At 41.9% G+C, this 20184-nt stretch overlaps 1 protein-coding gene and 1 pseudogene across 1 annotated transcript; both read right to left on the reverse strand.

Annotated features, from left to right (window-relative positions):
• Nucleotides 1-2607: 2607 nt before the first annotated feature.
• Nucleotides 2608-4660, reverse strand: LOC117705637 (large ribosomal subunit protein uL18 pseudogene; annotated as a pseudogene).
• A 69-nt stretch (nt 4661-4729) lies between these two features.
• On the reverse strand, nt 4730-17112 carry Parp2 (poly(ADP-ribose) polymerase 2). The gene is made up of 16 exons (XM_034499305.2): nt 17000-17112; nt 14880-15017; nt 14458-14528; nt 13422-13472; nt 10737-10833; nt 10278-10353; nt 9580-9682; nt 8736-8886; nt 8388-8526; nt 6913-6976; nt 6698-6832; nt 6346-6473; nt 6092-6191; nt 5458-5556; nt 5103-5227; nt 4730-4987 (listed from the first exon to the last, which is right to left on the reverse strand). The coding sequence occupies exons 1-16, from the start codon at nt 17037-17039 to the stop codon at nt 4828-4830; spliced, it is 1677 nt and encodes a 558-aa protein (XP_034355196.1). The 5' UTR covers nt 17040-17112; the 3' UTR covers nt 4730-4827.
• Nucleotides 17113-20184: the final 3072 nt, after the last annotated feature.

The following is a 20184-nucleotide window of genomic DNA, read 5'->3' on the forward strand; positions in this document are numbered from 1 at the left end:
AAGTGTTTTAAAAAAAAGTCAGCCTATGATGGTTCATAATCCCAGTTCAAAGGCAGAGGCATTTGGGAAGTAGATTTTGAATTCGAGGCCAACCTGGTTTATATGGGGAGTTCTAGGACAGCCAAGACTATATAGAGAAACCCTATCTTGAAGAACAAAAGAAAACTGAAACTAAAATGAATTTGATAACTCTTACAACATGTTGACAAGTGGACTAATCATGCCACGGATTTACATTGACTTAGGAAGTTCTGGACTTGAAACTCACAGAGATCTGCTTGACCCCTTCCTCACTTCCTGAGTGCTGGGATTAAAGGTGTGTGATACCATGCCTAACTCTGTAATCGTTACTGTAAAGCACCATATATGACTGTTGTCTGTATTTGGAGGCCGAGAAAGGAGGATTTATCTTGAATTTTAGGCCATCTTGACATACATAGCCAGTTCTAAGACAGCTGGGTATCTAGAGTGAGATCCTGTCTCAGAAGATGAAATGAAGGGGCTAGTTTGATGACTGAGTGAGTAAAAGCAACAGCCACAACCTGAGTCTGCTCTTCAAAACCCACAGTGGGAGGCAAACCAGTGCCTGCAAATCGCCGGAGACCTCGGCATGCACACCACTGGGTGTAAACATGTGCGTCTCCCTGTCCCCGTAAATACAGCAGGAAATAATGAAGAAAACCTTTTCTGAGCCTCATTATATAAAATGCTATCTTATGGGTCCATGGTGAGAGAAAAGAGAGAACTCTACCTAGCTCACAGAGATCTGTGCTTCACATATGGAGTAACTGCTTGGCACTGACATTCTCGCCTGGTAATGACACACACCATTCCCACTCGTTCCTTCATAAATATTAGCCAAGAAGTTACATGGTTGTGCTAATGCTGAGGAGGGAGGGAAATTATTTTGTTTATATTTTTGAGACACTATAAGACCAGGCTGATCTCCAACTTGGAAATATGCTTGCCCCTGCCTCCTGAGTGCTGTGATTATAGACATGAACAACCATGCCTGACTAGGAAATTTACGTCTACCTTGTATATGAAAGGAGAATCAGAAACAAAACCACAAATAATAGATATATCCCTAAATAACTTAATTGTTGGTAATTTTTCTGTGGTGTATTTAGACAGGGTCTTGAACTTCCTATGTAGCTGATAGTGACTCTCTTGCCTCTATCTTACCAGATGCTGGGATTATAGGTGTATATCTATTTTTTCATGATGCTGAAGTTTAAACTTGGGACCACATGCAAGCTGGGTAAATAATTTCACATTGAGCTACACCTCTACCTAACTTTTTGTTTTCCTTCCAATCTCCTTTTAAATTTTAGGTTTATTTATGTGTATGAACAATTTGGGTACATGTACATATATATGTGGGCCTGGTGCCCACAGGGATTAGAAGGTAGAGTTGGGTCCCATCTATAACTGGAGTTATAGATAGATGGTTATAAGCTACCATGTATAGCTTATACATGAGAACCAAATCTAGGTCCTCTGTAAGAGCAACAAGTGCTCTGAACTGCTGATCCATCCCTCCAGCCCCTTTCTTCAAATTGATTTACAAATCCTTCAAGAAAGGTAGACATTGTTCTTAGATACCCTTCGTCTGCTTCCTCTGATGCTAACATCTCAGCTAACAGTTCCACAGTAATAGTAACTAAAATCTAGACATTGGATTTTGCCAGTTTGAAAACCCAGCTGAATTGTTAATTCCAGATGTAGTCAAGTTGATGACAACCAAGAATAATCCTCACAGCTAGACAAGCACCCTACCAACTGAGCTACATCCCCAGCTGAGGAGGCAAGCTTTGTAATTTCTGTGAAGTACGAAGTTAGCAGTGCTTCTCACATTCCTTTCCAGGGTAAGAAAGTGTTCTTCCATTCCTCTTAGAAGTCTGTTATGAGATGTATGTTGCATTTGGTCCCAATGCCTTTTCTTCATGAGATGAACATTTGAGTTTTGTCCTCCACTGGTTGATTTCATGGTGGACCAACCTTGCATTCCTGTGATTTCAGTCACGGCATACAATCCTTTTTATATGTTGATAGATGGATGTTTAGTCACTATTTTGTTGATTGTTAAAATTAGTCTTAAGGGATATGGTCTAAGTTTTAATTGTGGTGACTTATCTTTATCTGGTTTAGGTTTACATTTTTTTTTCTTTTCGAGACAGGGTTTCTCTGTGTAGCCCTGGCTGTCCTGGAACTCACTCTGTAGACCAGGCTGGCCTCGAACTCAGAAATCCGCCTGCCTCTGCCTCCCAAGTGCTGGGATTAAAGGCGTGCGCCACCACCGCCCGGCTACATTATTCTATAGAATGAGTGTGAAGTATTCCCTTCTCTTATATTTTTTTATAAAAGTATATAATACCTACATTAGTTCTTACGTTTTTTAAAGTTACTTTTACTTCTGTGTCTATGTCTCTGTGTGCATATATGGATGTGTGTGAGGGTGCCTTGAAGGCCAGAAGACGGTGTTGGATATGGATCTGGAGTTACACCAAGTTGAGAGCTACCTGAGATGGGTGCTGGGAACCAAACTCTAGTCCTCTGGAAGAGCCGCACACTATTGTAACCACTGGACCATTTTTCTAGCCCGTCTTCAGTTTTATTAGTGGTATAATACTTAAGTGAGTAGGTAGATTTGACTGGATACTTATCAATGAAGCCATTTATGCAAACATGAACATCTGTTTTAAGTCAAAGAATATGCAGTTTTTTGGCATTTGATGATGATTAGGATATCACATAGAACTGGTATAATTAAGAGGATTTTGATGGGGGAAAGTGAGTCTTTCGAGCCTGTATTCTGTCTACAGTAACATTTAATGGACACCAATTTGCAGGGGGAAAAAAATGAATTTAACAGGGGAAAGCATTAGCCTTCATTAGTGTCTGTCAGTGGAGAGGCTATATACTGTGAGAGAATAGAATCCAGAGTAACCTGTCACTAGCTGTGGGATACAAAGGTACTTCTTGGAAATGAAGATAATATTGATATCAGCAGAACTAAGTGTTTGGGGGCTAAGGAGATGGTTTAGCAGTTACGAGCACTTACTACTCTTTTTTTCTTTTTTTTGCTGCTTGATCAATCTGTTTATTGTCTTTATGACAAAAATATTCAGAGAAAATTGCTTTAGCTTTCAGCAGCCTGTTCCTGAGCCTCTGAGGAAGCTTGCCTTCTTTTGAGCAACTCTGTCTTTCTTCTGGGCAAGAGACGTTTTGGGACAATCCCACATCTTTTTCATTTCTCTCTTTGGCTTCTTCTCATAGACTGGATTCTTTGTGACAGCAGCATGAGCTTTCTTATACATCTCATCCATCATGTCTGGAGTTATGTTGTTCTTGATGTACTTCAAGAGCTGTTTCTTATATGCATCTTCATCTTCCTCCATTAGGTAGCGCATATAGTCGGCCACATTCTAACCCATGATGTACTCCCGATGTACCTCTGCATGGAACTCCTTGCTTTCAGAGTCATAACCAGGGAATTGTTTGGTACTATGAAGGATAGACAAGCCTCCATCCACAGCTCCCTTGAGGGCCCCGAAAACTTTATTGCCAGTTGTTTTTTGGACAAGACCTGCATCCAAATGGCAAGTAAAGGCACCAGGCTGACCATCAATGCTTTCCACATTGTATTCATTTCCATTCACCTCCACTTGGCCTTCATAGATCTTGTCCATGCCAAAGAGCACATACTACTCTTACAGAGGACCTATATTAGAGTTCTTGGAAGGAATAACACACACACACACACACACACACTTTAAGGAAATTTAGAGGGGCTTACAGTTCAACAATGGCTATCTTCCAATGGAAAGGCTAAGAATCCAGTGGTTGTCCAGTCCATGAGGCTGGGTGTCTCAGATAGTTTCAATCTGGTTCTGGAGTCCCAGGGAATGCCTAGATTGCTGCTGGTCTTCAGTCTACATTGGAATGCTGAAGAAGCAGGCCAACGAATGCCTCAATAACATAGATGAACTTGTCACAGTATCTAAGGGCAAGGAGGCAAAAAGTAAAAGCTTCCTTCTTCCATGCCCTTCATGTGAGCTGCCACAGGTTTAGGGTGGTTCTTCCCACCACATATGATCCAATCAAAAATCCCTCCTAAGTATGCCCTGCTGTTTGGGTTTTAAGATTCCAGATGTAGTTAAGATAGTTTACTAGGGTTAGCCATCACAGGACCCTGTAATTACAGCTCCAGGAGATCCAGTTCTCAGCTGGCATTGCACTCATGTGTATATACTTACACACAGATGCTTCAGACACATACATTCTTAAAAATAAATCTTAAAGCCGGGCAGTGGTGGCGCATGCCTTTAATCCCAGCACTTGGGAGGCAGAGGCAGGCGGATTTCTGAGTTAGAGGCCAGCCTGGTCTACAAAGTGAGTTCCAGGACAGCCAAGGCTATATAGAGAAACCCTGTCTTGAAAAACAAAAATAAAAAACAACAACAAATAAATAAATAAATCTTAAAAAAAAATCTGAGTGTGGTCACACTATCTGTAATCCCAGCATTGCATTCTGGGGTACAAAGGACTGAACTGCTGAGACTTGCAGAGCATCAGCCTCTCTCCAGAGCACAGCCGTCTCAAGGGGACAGTGTAAAGAGTGCTAGTGCATGAACCCATCACCTTCCCTGACCTCCATGTGTGCACACAGGCATGCACACCACAAAGAATAAGTGCTTGGAGAAGTAAAACCCAAAGAAGCTATAGATAGATTTATACTGTTTTATTAAACAAAATATCAAAAAGTTCAAGAACATAATAGTGCTTGGTTTTTGTCTTATTCTCTCTGGCTTGTCTGATCAACATTCACCACAGCTGCAGAAAGTTGAATTGAATCTTTAGAAGGTATCGCATATGGACCTGGTTGGGGCTATAAACAATAAACTCATTGTAATTGAGGGTGTACCCCTCTGGATTAAGAATTCCTGTGTCACTTGCTGGTCCTAAGGGCACTGTACTCCCATTCCTGCCAAATGGAAGAAAATATGTCAAAATCAGCATTTTGTTCAGAGTTGAACTAGACAGTAGATTCTTAACAATTAGAAAGAAGTCTTCCAGCAGCCTTAGCTCAGAATACTTACAGGGTGATGAAGTGGGCAGGGCTGGGAGCCATCTTTCCCATCCCCTTGGTGCTATGCTTGCCCTGAAGCAATTCTTCTGCTTTAGGATTAGCTTCCAGTAGTTCATTACACTGACCTAGAGCTACCTGCAAAGCAAAAGATCCCTGAAGGCCTGCCTATACCCAGTCAGGAAACAGGTGGTTCTAAAGCCACCCAGAACATCCTGATCCGTATTTTATTTCATTACTTTAGCAGAAGAGTCTAATGCAATGGGAATCCCAATCCAGGTGAATTTCTTGAATCTAAAGTCAATTTTCTCAGTGAAAAATCTGAGTTAACAGTAAATTAGAGATCATTGCTGTGTCCCCTGCCTTACCTCTGACAGAAGAAGCAATCCTGTATTCTTTAGGCGAGAGGCAAAGCAGTAATTGGCACTCTTGGAGGACATGTCAGCAAAGTAGATACCTTTTCCAAACTGAAATAGATCAACAAAAATGGATATCAGCTGTCTAATCCACTATATGAGAAGGTCCTGGGATGGTGCATGCCTTTAACCCCTGCACTCAGAAGGCAGACGCAGGCAGATCTCTGAGTCTGAGTCTAGCCTGGTCTACATAACAAGTTGCAGACTATATAGTGAGACCCTATCTCAAAACAAAACCAACAAAAAATTCTGTGAGGACGAAGACTCAGTGTTGACCATGAGGCTCTGTTCTCATAAACACAGCATAGTTCCTCCCCCACTGTCCTTCCCAAGTCAGTTCAAGAGACAAGAACAGTCACAGATTTTTGCCTTTGGGGAAAAGAGACATATCCTTTAGAATTTAAAGAAAGAGAAACACAGTAAAAAAAAAAAAAAAAAAAAAAAAAAAAAAAAAAAAAAAAAAAAGATGTGGTTTTTAGTGAGCAGGTTTTAACTCTTTTCAAGAAGTACCACCTAATCCTGGGTTGGAGGACCAAAGCCATCATTGTACGTTTTTTCCCTTTGGGCTCCTTCAGTTTCTACTTACCATATAACCTGTGATGGGAGCCTCAGGTGGGGCAACTCTAAGCCCGTGGCTCAGGATCCCCACCCAGTTACTCAGCCTGGAACCGTGCCAGAGCAGCATCCTAAGAAAGAGCCATTAGTTTACTCTTCTCCTGCAAACATCAATCTCAAATACAAAAATCAAACCAACACAGCAGCTGCCTCTGCCGCCCTCCAAGCTCCTTCACTGCATTTTAGCCAAGGAAATGTCTACTCAGCCCAGAGCTGGACTCAGACCTGTTAGGAAGGTCCTTTCTGAAGGCCTCTTTCTCCCCTTCTTTCTCTACTTCGAAAACATCCAGCAAGGTCATAGTATAGTCTTTGTGTGTAGGAGCATGGGTAGACTGTAGGTACTGAGAAATCACCTGTGGAAAAGAATTAAGAATAGTAATTGTGGACCCTGTAAGAGACTAGACTGACTGAACTGAAGGATGCAAGGATACTGAAGCTGGCAGAACTTTCTGTCCCCAAATAGCCTCACAATGAGTTAGAAAGAGTTCTATATTCCTAAGTTCCTGGTAAATATAGGGGTGGGAAGGATGGGTTTCACTGGAGTAAGAATGTGAAGATAAATGTCTATTTTTATTACTTTAAATTCGTTACTTTCATGATCCAGAGGACGTAAAGCACAATGTAGGTTTCTATAGTGCTGGTCCAGTGGGTGTTCTAGGCCTTGGCGCTCGGACTTCACCAGTTTAAGAGCAATTTCAATGTCTCCTAATGCCTAAGAAAATGAAATAAAGAATCAATGTGAAGGAACTCAGGAGAAGAGACTGGAACCTTCCAAATACATTCAGAGCTCACCTCAAGCAGTTTCACTTTGTCTGACAGTTCCTTCTCTGTCCGGATTACAGGAGGGATGGAGAGTCTGAGGACAGAGATACAACCACAATGAGCAGTCTGATTGGTGGATACAAGATGCAGGACTAAAAAGTAGGTCATTTGGAAAACAGATTTGTTTTCTAAAAAGAAAAGAAAAGAGCTGGTCCTGGTGGTACACACCTTTAATCCCAGACTCAGGAAGAGGGGTAGGAGCATCTATGTGAGTTGAGTTCAAGGCCATCCTGGTCTACAAAGAGTTTCAGGACAGCCAGGAACACATAGAGAAACTTTGTCTCAAAACAAACAAACAAACAAATGAACAAACAAGTAAACAAATAAAAAACTTAAAAAGAAAAGAAAGAAACAAAATTAGGATTTCTTATTTGAAAGAGAGAGACCTGTGAGGACTTCAAAGCCCAAGTATATAAAGGGATATTAAGTGCACATTCTGTGTTGGATAAAACATACTACTTAGATTTTTATGTTATGTTAGGGACTAACATGAAAATAACAGATTTTTTTATGGGATCCTTATTAAAAATAAGCTACACTGACATCAATAAGGAGGTTTAAATACAATCTAGAAGGAGTAAGTCTTTTGAGCATTCAGGGTTATTTTGAGGTCATGGAGTTTGCAGAAAGTAACAGAGGAAATGGAGACAATGAAAACGAGGTTGCAGAATGAACAGAGCTGGGCTACAGCTGAGGGAAGTGCTTGAGTAACATGCACAAGGCCTAGGTTCCATCCCCAGGACCACACACATACACACACAAAGGGCAGAAGTGTGTTTTCTTCATTTAATGCCAATCATTTGGATTCAGAAAACTGGTATTTGTATGATTATAGTCCTCTTAAAGAACAGAAGGGGCGGGATTTGCAAGGTGTTTTACGCAGTGGCTAGATATAGACTTTTCATGTTTTTGCATTTTAAGGGTTATTTTTTATTTTGTGGGGTTGGGGGTATATTCTCTCTTGAGTTGGTAGCATTCACTTGGTCAAGAATACGGTTCTAATAAGTTGGGAAATTATGTCTCATATTTCTTTTTTTAAAAATTTCCTTGAGACAGAGTCAGTGCTGGCCCCAAACTCACTATGCAGCCTCCTAAGTACTGATGTCTCTTATTCTAAGCTACAAATCATCCTGGATCCAGTTCTATTTAAGGTGACAAAGATTAAGAGGACCATAACCTCTGTGGCTGCTTAGGGCATAAAAGGTAAGTGGAGGGGCTGGAGAGATGTCAGTGGTTAAGAGCACTGACAGCTCTTCCAGAGGTTCTGAGCTCAATTCCCAGCAACCACATGGTGGCTTACAACCATCTGTAATGGGATCTGGCACCCTCTTCTGGTGTGTCTGAAGAGGCTATGGTGTACTCATACATAAAATAATAAATAAATCTTTTTTTTTTTTTTTTAAAGGTGAGTGGAAGAGCAAGGTAAAGAGTCAGCACGACCTTACCCAAAGTCATGAGGGATCCTGGTGTAGAATTCATTGCATGCTTCAACAAGCGCTCGCCCGTGCTGGCCAGCACGAATACAATCCTCAATCTTCTTGAGAGACTGGTAACCTGCCTTGATTTGTGCCACTGTCAGCTTTCCTGGAGGCCAAGTAAGAGGTCAGACTCCAGACTAGGGTCCTATCCCTGTAAACTGCATATCACTGCCCAGTAACAACTCAGTTCCTCTCAGTCCCCCTCTCTGGATCCCGTTTCCCTCACTCAGGACTCAGAGCAAACCTCAGCTCTAGCGCTGAGACTGCTCACTGCAGAGGCAGGACAGAGGGGCTGTAGCAGCGTCTGCGTCCTACCCAGCGGGGCTCTCTTGGTGTCATACTTCATCTCAACCATCATCTCTTCCATGGTCTGCACGTTACAGATCAACTTTAGCAGCTCCTGGACTCGAAGATCCAGGTGAGACTCGGGCTTCAAAGTTTCCTCTTGTTTTGTTTTATTTTCATCCTGTAACAAAATAAACACCACTTCTACCATCTGTAGAGAACAGGTCTACTGCGAGCCTCTGTGTTTGAATGCTGCTACGTTCCTATTAGGAATCTAGTTAGAGAAGCCAATGTGATTTCCACCCTGACCTGTTAGTGCTCCCTCACAGTGAAGCACTCAGAGGAAGAACAAAAGGTCCTTTCAACTATGTCTAAGTTATGTAAACACATCTCTTACACCCCAGACCTGGTCATATTAATACAAGTTTCTTAATTTTCAGATCTATGAGTTTTTAGGAAACTTCTTAGCTTTCTGGCAACTTGTTTATCAAAATTATTTTTCTTTCTTTGTTTGTGATTCTTGGTTTTGAACCCAGGGCCTCGTACATGCTGGGCAAACATTCTACTTTTGACCCTGACTTCCTCCAGTCCTTCACAGTGGTGAAGCTAGCTTTAAATAGCTTCTCAGTTTAGCCATTTATTGATCTTCTCTTTGTCATTAACACTGAACTTCTAGAAGCAGGCCTTGGATTTCATAAGAACTCTAGTACATAACAGAAAAGACCAGACCCTTTGCATTCAAAGATGAGGGAGAGTTCTCTCAGCGGTGGGAAGCAGCAGTGACTCCTAATATCCCAGCTCCTCTGGTCTTGGCCTGATCTCCTGCACCTGGCTCTCCCTCCCCTACTCAGAGACTCCTGCAGAGTCAATGTACCTGAGTATTGGCAGCGTAGTCCATCTGTAACATGTCATATTTTCCAGGTACTTTCTCAAAGTTCTCACGATCCTCCCAATTGTTTTTAGTTTTGTCAAGGAATCTGTGGAGCCCAAGGTAGTGAGAAAATCATATGAATCAAGGTTCATTGTCAGAGGGATACTTACAGCAATCCCCTAACATAGTTTCTCAACAATTTGTGTCCCCTGACTGCTCAGGCCCACCTTAGTGTTCTGTAGTGTGAACTGTACATCAGAACAATGAATGAACAGAAACATCAGAACAAGGGAATTACATAAAATTGGGAATAAAGGCTTCCCAGCTTCCCAAAGGACCCCCAGAGACAGAAGCCATGGATGTATAAAAGAACAGGTAGATAAACAATGCTTGTCCCAGAAAGAGACATGGTTTTAGACTCTAGAAAGTCTACCCTCAAAAATCACCTCCAGAAGTTTAAAGCTGCAGGTGCAGTCTGGTGTGTCAAATTTTTTTAGATTTGCTTGCCGTGTTTAAAAAAGATTCCTCTGGTGAACTTCTAGGTTGATTTAATCACTGGCTGAGGATACAACTTACTGCTCTAATCACGGGGAGTCAGAGTAGAACTGAATGAATACTTATGCCAAATCATTCTTACATGAAACATTTCAACAAGAGAGATCCAATAAGGGTGTGTTTTTAAACTCATTTTTAGCACTTACTTTTTCTGAAATATTTCTTTTGCTTTGTTGAGGTCACCAGAACAAGTCACCAAGCTGTGCTGTCCCGTTTTCCCAACTGCAAAGTAAATGCCATACATAGGATGGTGGTTCCTTGCCCTAGACCCTGAGTGTAGCTCTCTAGTAGTAACGAGCCAACTCTCTGTCTCTCTGCTTATTGTCTGACTAATAGGCAGGAAAAGAGGAGAGAAAGGTGAAACGGCTTAGGCAAGTGATCATACCGACACAAATTACCGCTAGGTGTCACAGCCTATAAGCAGTACCGCCAGTCCAGTACAGGGGTCTTCTCAACCTTGCCACGCTTCCCAGTGTGGATGCCTGCCACTCCCCTACCTCAAAAGCCCATCTGGATTCCTGAGCCACTCGGAGACGTAAGCCTACTCACTGCATTGCTTCTGTGATTCTGAATGACAACTCATCAATCCATCATAAAGCCTTTACCTCGGCCCCACCTCATCCAAACGCTGAAGTTCTTCTGGGCATCATCTTCTAACAGCTGAATAAGGTAGTACTTGTTGTTGTTGAACTGGAGATTGGTCTGTGACAGTGGGAAATAATAACATATGAGGAGTTAGTTTTACAGTTAGAGGTCATAAAAACCACCAAGTTTCTTTTAAGACTGTCACAGTGAGCCGGGCAGTGGTGGCGCACGCCTTTAATCCCAGCACTTGGGAGGCAGAGGCAGGCGGATTTCTGAGTTCGAGGCCAGCCTGGTCTACAGAGTGAGTTCCAGGTCAGCCAAGGCTATACAGAGAAAAAAAACCAAAAAAAAAAAAAACCAAAAAAAAAAAAAAAAACCAAAAAAAAAAAAAAAGACTGTCACAGTGAAAGCATTGCATGATGAAACAAATAGATATTGAGAGAATAAGGATATAAACAGGAACTTAACATTTCAGTCTTAGGAATTAAAGTGGGATCTTGGAAGTGTCCTGAAACCCACTACCCAACTTGACATCCTATATTAACTAATGGCATCCTCTCAATGGGCCCCTCCATAGACATTTTTCACTCTACATTATTAAGACAAGGTTTCTCACTGAACCTGGAGCTCACTGGCAAGCCCGTGTGTTCGCCTATCTCTGTCTCCTTGCTGCTAGGACTACAGGTATGGGCCACTGTACTCAGCTTTTTATTAAGGTGCTGGGGATCCAAGCTCAGGTCCTCAGCTTATATTGCAAGGGTCAGTGACTCAGCCAGCTCCCTGGCATGGCTCATGATAGTTCAGGTATAAATAACACAAGGGAATACTAGTGAGCTATAAAATGACATATGTTAGATCAATAAATCGAAGCGCATGGCTGGTGAGAAAGCTCAGTCAGTGAAGTACTTGCTAAACAACCATAAGACCCTGAGTTCAACCCCCAAACCCACATTAAAAATTGAGCATGAGCCGGGCAGTGGTGGCACAAGCCTTTAATCCCAGCACTTGGGAGGCAGAGGCAGGCGGATTTCTGAGTTCGAGGCCAGCCTGGTCTACAGAGTGAGTTCCAGGACAGCCAAGAAAAAAAGAAAAAAAAAAAATTAAGCATGGCCATGCACATTTGGAATCCCAGCACTGAGGGGATTCCTGGAGCCTGCTCACTGGCCAGTGACCTGAACCTGAGAGCAGGTTAGCAAAAGAACTTTCCATAAGAAAAAAAACTTCTCTTAGGGAAAAAAAAAAAGCAAAACTAGTCAATGGAACGTGACGAACAACACCTGACATTGACCTTTGACCTCTACATGTAAGCATACATCTGCACTCCTAAGCATAAAAGTAGATAAATTCAAATATGAGTCATATCCAGGAAATAAATTAACAAAGAAGGTATCTATTCAAAACAATGTGTGTGTGAAAGACAAAGATACACACTCACTCACTCACTCAGAGAGACAGACAGAGAAAGATAGAGACAGAGACAGACAGAGAGAGACAAACAGACAAGACTAGGGCCTGGAGAGAGATTTCAGCAGTTTAGAATACTGGTTGTTCTTCCAGAGGACTGGGATTCAATTCCCAGCACCCACATGGCAGTTCACAAATATCTGTATCTCCAGTTCTAGGGGATCTGACACCCTCACACAGACACACTTGTAGGCACCAATACACATAAAATAAAAATGAGTCATTAAAAAAAAGATTGGTTAGGGATCTAGCTCTGTGTAGAGCCTTGCTTGGCAAGCACAAAGCACTGGGCTTGGTCTCTCAAACTGGGAATAAAAAAGGAAACAGAAAATTGTGGTACACACACTTATAATTCTGTCAGGAGGCTGAGGCAGCACACTTACTGTCAGTCTGAGGCCAGCCTGGTCTACAGATTGACTGCCAGGCTAGTAAAGGGCAACATAGCAATATGCACATTCGAAGATAAGGGTGGGGGTTGGGGGGACTCCACACATGTGCTTCAGTGTGTGTGCCTCCTCCCACCAGACACACACAACAGTAATACTTTTTTAAATTAAAAAAAAATTAACTACACATGTTTAAAATGTCAGCATGAACTGGGTTAGACAGCTGTGCCCCTACAATCCCAGCCCTATAGATATGGAAACAGGAAGACTGAAAGTTCAAGGCCTGCCTGGGCTACAAAGAGAGAACCTGCCACACGGAAATAAACAGAGAACCCCACAAAACAAGCCAATAAACTAAAAAGTCTTCACCATGGGCAAAAAGGAGATCATAATATAATCAAAAGCCAATGTCAAATTGTGGAAAGATGTGAACCATTTATATTATAAGGAAATAACATGGACTAGCCAAGGGCTCAGTGGGTAAAGGCACTACCTGCCAAGCCCAGCTAATCCTGAGTTCATCACAGGGACCCTCTAGGCAGACGGAGAGAACTGACTCTTTTCTTATTTTTTTTCCCTTGTCTGTTTTTTGAGACAGGTTCTCACTACGTAGCCCTGGCTGTCCTGGAACTCACTAGGTAGACCAGGCTGGCCTTGAACTCACAGAAATCTGCCTGCCTCTGCCTCCCAAGTGCTGGGATTAAAGGCATGTGTCACTACACAAGACTGAGAACTGACTCAAGTTGTCCTTTGTCCTCCATACACATATACACACAAATTAACTACATAAATGTAATTTTTAAAATGAAAAAAAAAAAAAGAAATTCCTACAAAAAGAATGATTTATCTTCTTACTTGATTTAGCATGACGTCATAGACATCATCTCCTTCACAATACACATGAGCCTGGGAAGACAGAAGGCAAACAGCATCAATGCACTCAGTCTTGACTTTTCCCCTTATTCTCCAGCACTTCCAACATTTGTTTTCCAGGAAGAAAAAAAGAAAATGTATGTTCTACACACAGACTATCATTATTAAAAGTAAAACATAATAACTACTTCAAATTACAGAAGCCTAAAAGAATCTAACTCAAAAGAAACCTGCTTTTAAGTAGGCTTGTTTCTAGATCCTTCCAGACCCTTTTCTTCTTCATCAGTAACTCACGCTATTCTATGGTAGCTTATTATCAAAATCACAGTCAACTGGGTAATGGTGGCTCGCGCCTTTAGTCCTAGCACTCGGGGATCTGCAGAGGCAGGTGGATCTCTGAGTTTGAGACCAGCCTGGTCTACAGAGTAACTTCCAGGACAGGCAGGGCTACACAGAGAAACCCTGTCTCAAAACCAAACAAACTAAACCCAAACATAAACAAAACCCCACACTGTCTTCCCTTAACAATCAACATTTCCTGGGTGAAAAATGAAATATATTGTGGCAGCCTCTGTGGTAATTATGTTACTATTCTGTGAGTATCTTTAAATTTTTAAAAATTAAATCTATTTATTTTTTATTTTATATGTGAGTGTTTTGTCTGAATGTATGTATATATGTACGTGTGCCATTTGCATGCCTAGCACCTGTGGAGTCAGAAGAGTGTATCATATCTCCTAGAATCGGAGTTACAGATGATTGTAAGTTGCCATGTGGGTGCTGGGAATCAAACCCAGGTCCTCTTGAAGAACAACAAATGTTCTTAACCACTGGGCCATTTCTCCAGGCTCAATATTCTGCTAAATTGAAACCTCGTCACCCCTACTTCTCAACTCCGGAGGGAAAGTAACCACTAGCAATATTTTAGGAAGTATTTTTAAAATGAGCACCAACGATATTCTAGACAGGAATGATAGTGAAACAAAAGAACTCTGCTGTCCTTTCCAGATGCGCTTACCTTTCCCACCTTGGCTGTACACTCTGGGTCCACGGGAGCTTTGCCCTTTAGCAGCAAGGTCTTCACAGAGTCTGGGGGAACATAAATATGCACTACCATTACTGATGTGGGAATCAAAAGAGCAGTCTTAGCTAGAAAGCTGTCATAATTAACTTTGCCCTTCCGAGCAACCCAGGTCTTCTGCCTAGGTCCTAATGCATCTCAAATCTATGAAAATAAAGATTCAACAAAATAGACTGGTACTGCAGAATGCTCAAGTGATAGAGAAATTTTTTTTTAATTTTTAATTTTTTTTTTAATCTTTAATTTTAAATTTTTTTTTTTTTTTTAATTAATTGCATCCTTAAAGACGGAAGGAACAAATATCATCCCAATTCTTCTGGCGACCCAAGAGTTGTCCCTTGTCCTCCCTGGCCCATTACCTTGCTTGTCTTTTGTCTTGTCTGCATCCTTCCCTCCAGCCACAGGCCCCTTTCTCTGGCAAGTGCGGACTTTCTTGCCAGGTGGAGAGTCTTCTGTTGCTTTGTTGCCATTATCAACTTTCTTGGCTTCATTTAGCACTGATGGCACAAACAACATACAAAGAATTACTACACTATGAAGATGATCTAACTTTACTGAAACAACACTGAAGCAAAATAAAAACATAGGAAAATTAGAGGGCTGTGAAAAGGAAAGGCAGCCTCTCCTATCCCAGAGTCTGGCTGAAGCCTCTCTGCAACTGAGAAGCAAGAACTGCAGCCTGATTAATGTGCTATGAAGGCTGCTGATACAGATCTTCAGATATTTTCATGTTAAGATGACAATGAATTGTGCTGGTGGTCTAAATGAATATGACAATGGGCCTGGTTCATTTCTCTCCCACTGTATGGGAATCTTAAACAGACCACCAACATTGTTTACAGTGCTGATAACCTAACACGCACCCCTTATCACCTAGCCTCGGACACTGGAATTCTGTCAGATCCAGCTCAGAAACTGTGATCTCATTTAAAAGCTTTAACAAGTCTTTGAAGAGCCAAAACTCACACATCTTACATACATGTCTATTATAAAGACAGTGAAGGGTGATTCTTCTTTGAGAAGGCCACACCCATGTTCTGTGGCGGCATCCCTCTTCCCAGGCGTTTCTTTTCTTTTAAGCCTGTGCCTAAAACATATATTGATATCTCCTTTAATAAACTTCCAACACTGGTTCATCTTGCATACTCCTGAAAGTCCTTTCTACTTTAAAGCCAAGAATACTAGGTTTGCCTGGATGGAGATCTCTGAAAAACTTAGGTTGCTGTCCGAGACAGCAGAGTTGTCTCTGCTCTTGACTGCTAACAAATGTAAAAAAACAAAACATCCAAAAAAACCCCAAGAGGTTATTATTTCATTTTATGTGTATGGGTGTTTTGTCTGTATATATGTATGTGCACCACGTACTTGTTTGGTATACCTGTTGGTCTGGTAGGATGGTTATGTCCTGCCATGTGGGTTTTTGGAATCAAACCCAGGCCCTCTGCAAGAGCATCAAGAGGTTTTGTTTTGTTTTGTTTTACATTGAACTAACTCTCCAGCCCCCTGACAACTCTCCTCTACCCTGTTTTAAATGACAGGGTTTCTCTATATAGCCCTGGCTGTCTTCTCACAAAGATCCTCCTGCCTCTGCCTCCCAAGTGCTGGCATGAGCCAACATGCCCACGAGGCTCTCATAAATTCCGTTAAAGAAAGAATTTAAAGTAGCTGGAGAGGAAGCTCCCCCACTCTTCCAAAGGATCTGGGTTTAAGTTCCATCTCTCAAATGGTAGACTGTCAGTAACCCTAGTTCCAGGGGGAGCCCAACACTTCCAGGCTCACACATACTTGGTGCACATATATAAAGTAGATGAAACACACACATAAAGATTAAATAATTTTTTAAAAAATAATTTAAGATGTTCTTTTGAACATATACAAATAACTTGCACACCACTCACTGAGCAATACCGCCTAAATTGCTATCTTGACCGAATATTAATAATAGGCTAAAATAAGTTTACATAGATGTTTACAGTTCATTAAATGAAGTCTCATAGCCTTTGGTCGTTAATACCTTCCTTCAAACTAGACCACTGCATCATGATCAGTAAAGTGTTCTATGGTCTGGACTGACCAGCTTACAGCCAGCGTTGCTTCTTGGAGCTTCAGAACCTGTAAGTTCATTATACTTCAGTTGCCCGAAATATAAAATCGAGACCACAGACACAGTATACCGTCCATAGACAACAATTCTAAGATTCGAATTTTACTTCCTGAAACCGGATGTATGTTAAAAGATTGACGTAAGTAGCTAATCACTTTACTGTACGCGTTTATCAGTTCCTACTGCTACGGTCAATAACAAAGACTTGAAAAATTGAATGACATACTCTATTAACAATACTTGGCACTTAAGTTTGCAGTTATGGGTCCACACGCCTCTTTGGACTGAAGTGTCATATGAAAAAGCGAGGGGCTCCCTGTGACCCTGGGCCGAGCATTCTGCCTGCGCACTCGCACTGAGGGACTGAGTTCATACCTCGTTTTCCACAACCAGACCTCCGCCTCCGCGGCGCCATAGCGCTTGATGGACGACGTCATCACCCCTTGCCCGGATGTGCAGGTTATTGGTCTGGAGAAGAGCCTGGGATAAAACACATGCAAATTACGCGCTGTGCTTTGTGGGAAATCACCATAAGCTTAAACTTTGTGCCGCTTTCGAGTCTTATAATTTTCGCCAACCTCGAAACGAAAAATGGGCGGAGGAAGCTCATCAGCGGGGCCACGCGCTGAGTGCTCGTCACTCTTCGGCCCCTGGGAAGGTCTGAGACTGGGGCCTCCCGCGGCCCTAACCGGGCTCTCCCCGAGCGGGGAGGTGAGTTCCCAGAGAGCAGGGGCTCCACGCGTGGGCAGACTGGGCAGGAGAAGCCCCCCTGGTGGGCGGATGCCTCCCTCGCCGGAGCTTGGAACAGACTCACGGCCAGCAGCGCGAGTTCAATGGCTGAGGTGAGGCACCTCGCGGGCCTCATAACCCAATTCAGACTACTCTCCCCCGCCTTTTTACTTTGGAGGATAAGGATTGATAGAGTTACTCCCTGTCTCATTCTGTATTTTTCAACCACAACCGTCTAAAATAAGACCAAGTAAAAATGGTAGAAGGGAGTTTGTCAACATTTAGGGAAACACGATATACGGTCCCTCCCATTGTTGGATTATTGGGCTATATTTAGCCACCATACCTTAATATACCTTGTTATTGGAAAATATATATATATGTGTAGTTATTACAAAACCAAAAATAAACCTGTAGCTGTAAAAAAAAATACTCAAGAAAAGCATATAGTATCATAGGAAACCATAACAGAGAAGCAGGCTAGGAATGAATGCCTCATGAAGTAAATGAGCACAGTTGAGCTACATCGAAGAACACACAGAGAAGAAGCAATTGAGATAGGAGTGGAATAGGACTCATAGCAAGCCCAGCTTTCCTTACAAAGGCCAGAAGCTGCGATTTGACTCGTGTGTAGATGCCTCAGATCGATTAATGACCAAAACTCAAAAAATAAAAACTTTGATTACTGTTTCCTGTCTCTCGTCTCCTCCAGATCCCCATCCAACTAACTTTATGCCTTCTTGATCTCTCTTTAGAAAACAGGCAATTAAAAAGAAAAACAAAATAAAAATAAATAAAAATCACTAGTGACATGTAAACAAACACACATACAAACTCATTTTTAAAAAGATGGGTGTGGTGACACACACCTTTAATCCTATTGCTCAGGAGGCACAGGGAGGCAGATCTCTTCTCCCTCCCCTTCCCCATTTAATCCTCCAGTTCCAGCCTCCCCTTGTTTCTCCATAGTTATATTCTATTCCCTCTTCCCTCCTCCCTTTTCCCTAACTCTGTGCCTAACCTTATGGGTGGTTATATTGAATTGCAGCATGCCTATGGAAGGATTAAAAGCTAACATCCACATATAAGAGAAGATGTATTTTGCCTTTTTGGGTCAGGGTTACCTCACTCAAGATGACTCACCCCCCCCCCCCAACTCTATCCATTTATCTGTGATATTCAGAATTTCTTTGTCCTCTTCCTTTTCTTTCCTTTTCCTCCTGCTCCTCCCGCTGCTCCCCCTCCTCTTCTTTCTCTTCCTCCTCCTCCTTCTCCTCCCCCTCCTCCTCCTCCTCTTCCTCCTCCTCCTCCTCCTCCTCCTCCTCCTCCTCCTCCTCCTCCTCCTCCTCCTCCTCCTCCTCCTCCTCCTCCTCTTCTTCCTTCACTTCTTCACAGACCTGGGACTCTCTTTGTAAACCAGGCCTTGAACTCAGGGATAGATTCATTTCCCTCTTCCTCCCCAGTGCTAGGATTAAAGGTGTGTGCCACCCTTCCTGGTTCATAATTTCTTATTTATTTATTTTTAACAGATGGGCAATATTCCAGGGCAATATTCCAGTGTATAGTACTTTTTTTTTTTTTAAAGACTCAGTTATTTATTATGTATGTACAACAGCATGCCAGGTTGTGAGCCACCATGTGGTTGCTGGGAATTGAACTCAGGACCTTTGGAAGAGCAGTCATTGCTCTTAACCAACTCTCCAAATGCTCTCCAACTCTCTCTTCTAATTATGTACAGCATAATTATATAATTATGCTGGCTATTATGTACAGCAGCAATGACCACGGATGAGCAAGTGTCTGTGTAGCAGAATGAAGCATCTTTTGGATATATGTCCAAGAGTGGTATATAGCTAGAACTTGAGGTAGCTCTGTTCCCAGCTTCCTGAGGAAGTGCCACACTGATTTCCACAGTGGCAGTGCAAGTTTTCACTTCCCCAGTAATATATGAGTGTTTTCCCTCTCCATACATCTTTGCCAGAATGAGCTGTCATTTGTTCTCTTGATCTTGGTCCTCTAATTGGAGTAAGACGGAATAGTTTTGATTGGCATTTTCCTGATGACTAAGGATGCTGACCATTGCTTCAGTGATCCTTAACCATCTGTCTTTCATCCTTTGAGATTTCTTTGTTTAGATCTGGGTTATTCATTTTTTTTTTTTTTTTTTGTATTTTTGGTTTTTTGAGACAGGGTTTCTCTGTGTAGCCTTGGCTGTTCTGGAACTCACTTTGTAGACCAGGCTGGCCTTGAACTCATAAATCTTCCTGCCTCTGCCTCCCAAGTGCCGGGATTAAAGGCGTGCGCCACCACTGCCCGGATTCATTTTCTTGATATGGATTTTTAAAAGTTTTTAATGTATTTTGGATATTAATCCTCTATTGGATATGTACTTGGTAAAGATATTTTCTGTAGAGTGCTTATTTGTCTAAAAGATGGTGTCTATTTGCAATGCAGATGGTACATAAAGCTTACATCAAGGGAAAATCTAACATCAAGGGCCAACCTGTTACCCTACCCTTGTGGAACTACAATAATTTTAAGTTGGGGAAATGGAGGTTTAAATGTGTACAAGTATTCAAATTTTATTTTGAAGGATGAGCATTAAGCCACGCATTAATAAATGTATTGATTGTTTGTTAGCTTGATGATTGCCCTGAATTCAATTTCTAACTTGGATAGTTATAGACTGTTTATAATTGAACTATTATTACCTTGCATAAGTTAGCCAGTTTTGAGGTTGCAAAAGGACGGGAGGTTAATCAAGATGGAAACTGTTTGGAATATAACAAGGACATACCCAAACCACTTCAATTATCTGTGTTTGCTTGTTT

The sequence above is a fragment of the Arvicanthis niloticus genome, chromosome 3 (genome assembly GCF_011762505.2).
Source record: "Arvicanthis niloticus isolate mArvNil1 chromosome 3, mArvNil1.pat.X, whole genome shotgun sequence".
NCBI lineage: Eukaryota > Metazoa > Chordata > Mammalia > Rodentia > Muridae > Arvicanthis > Arvicanthis niloticus.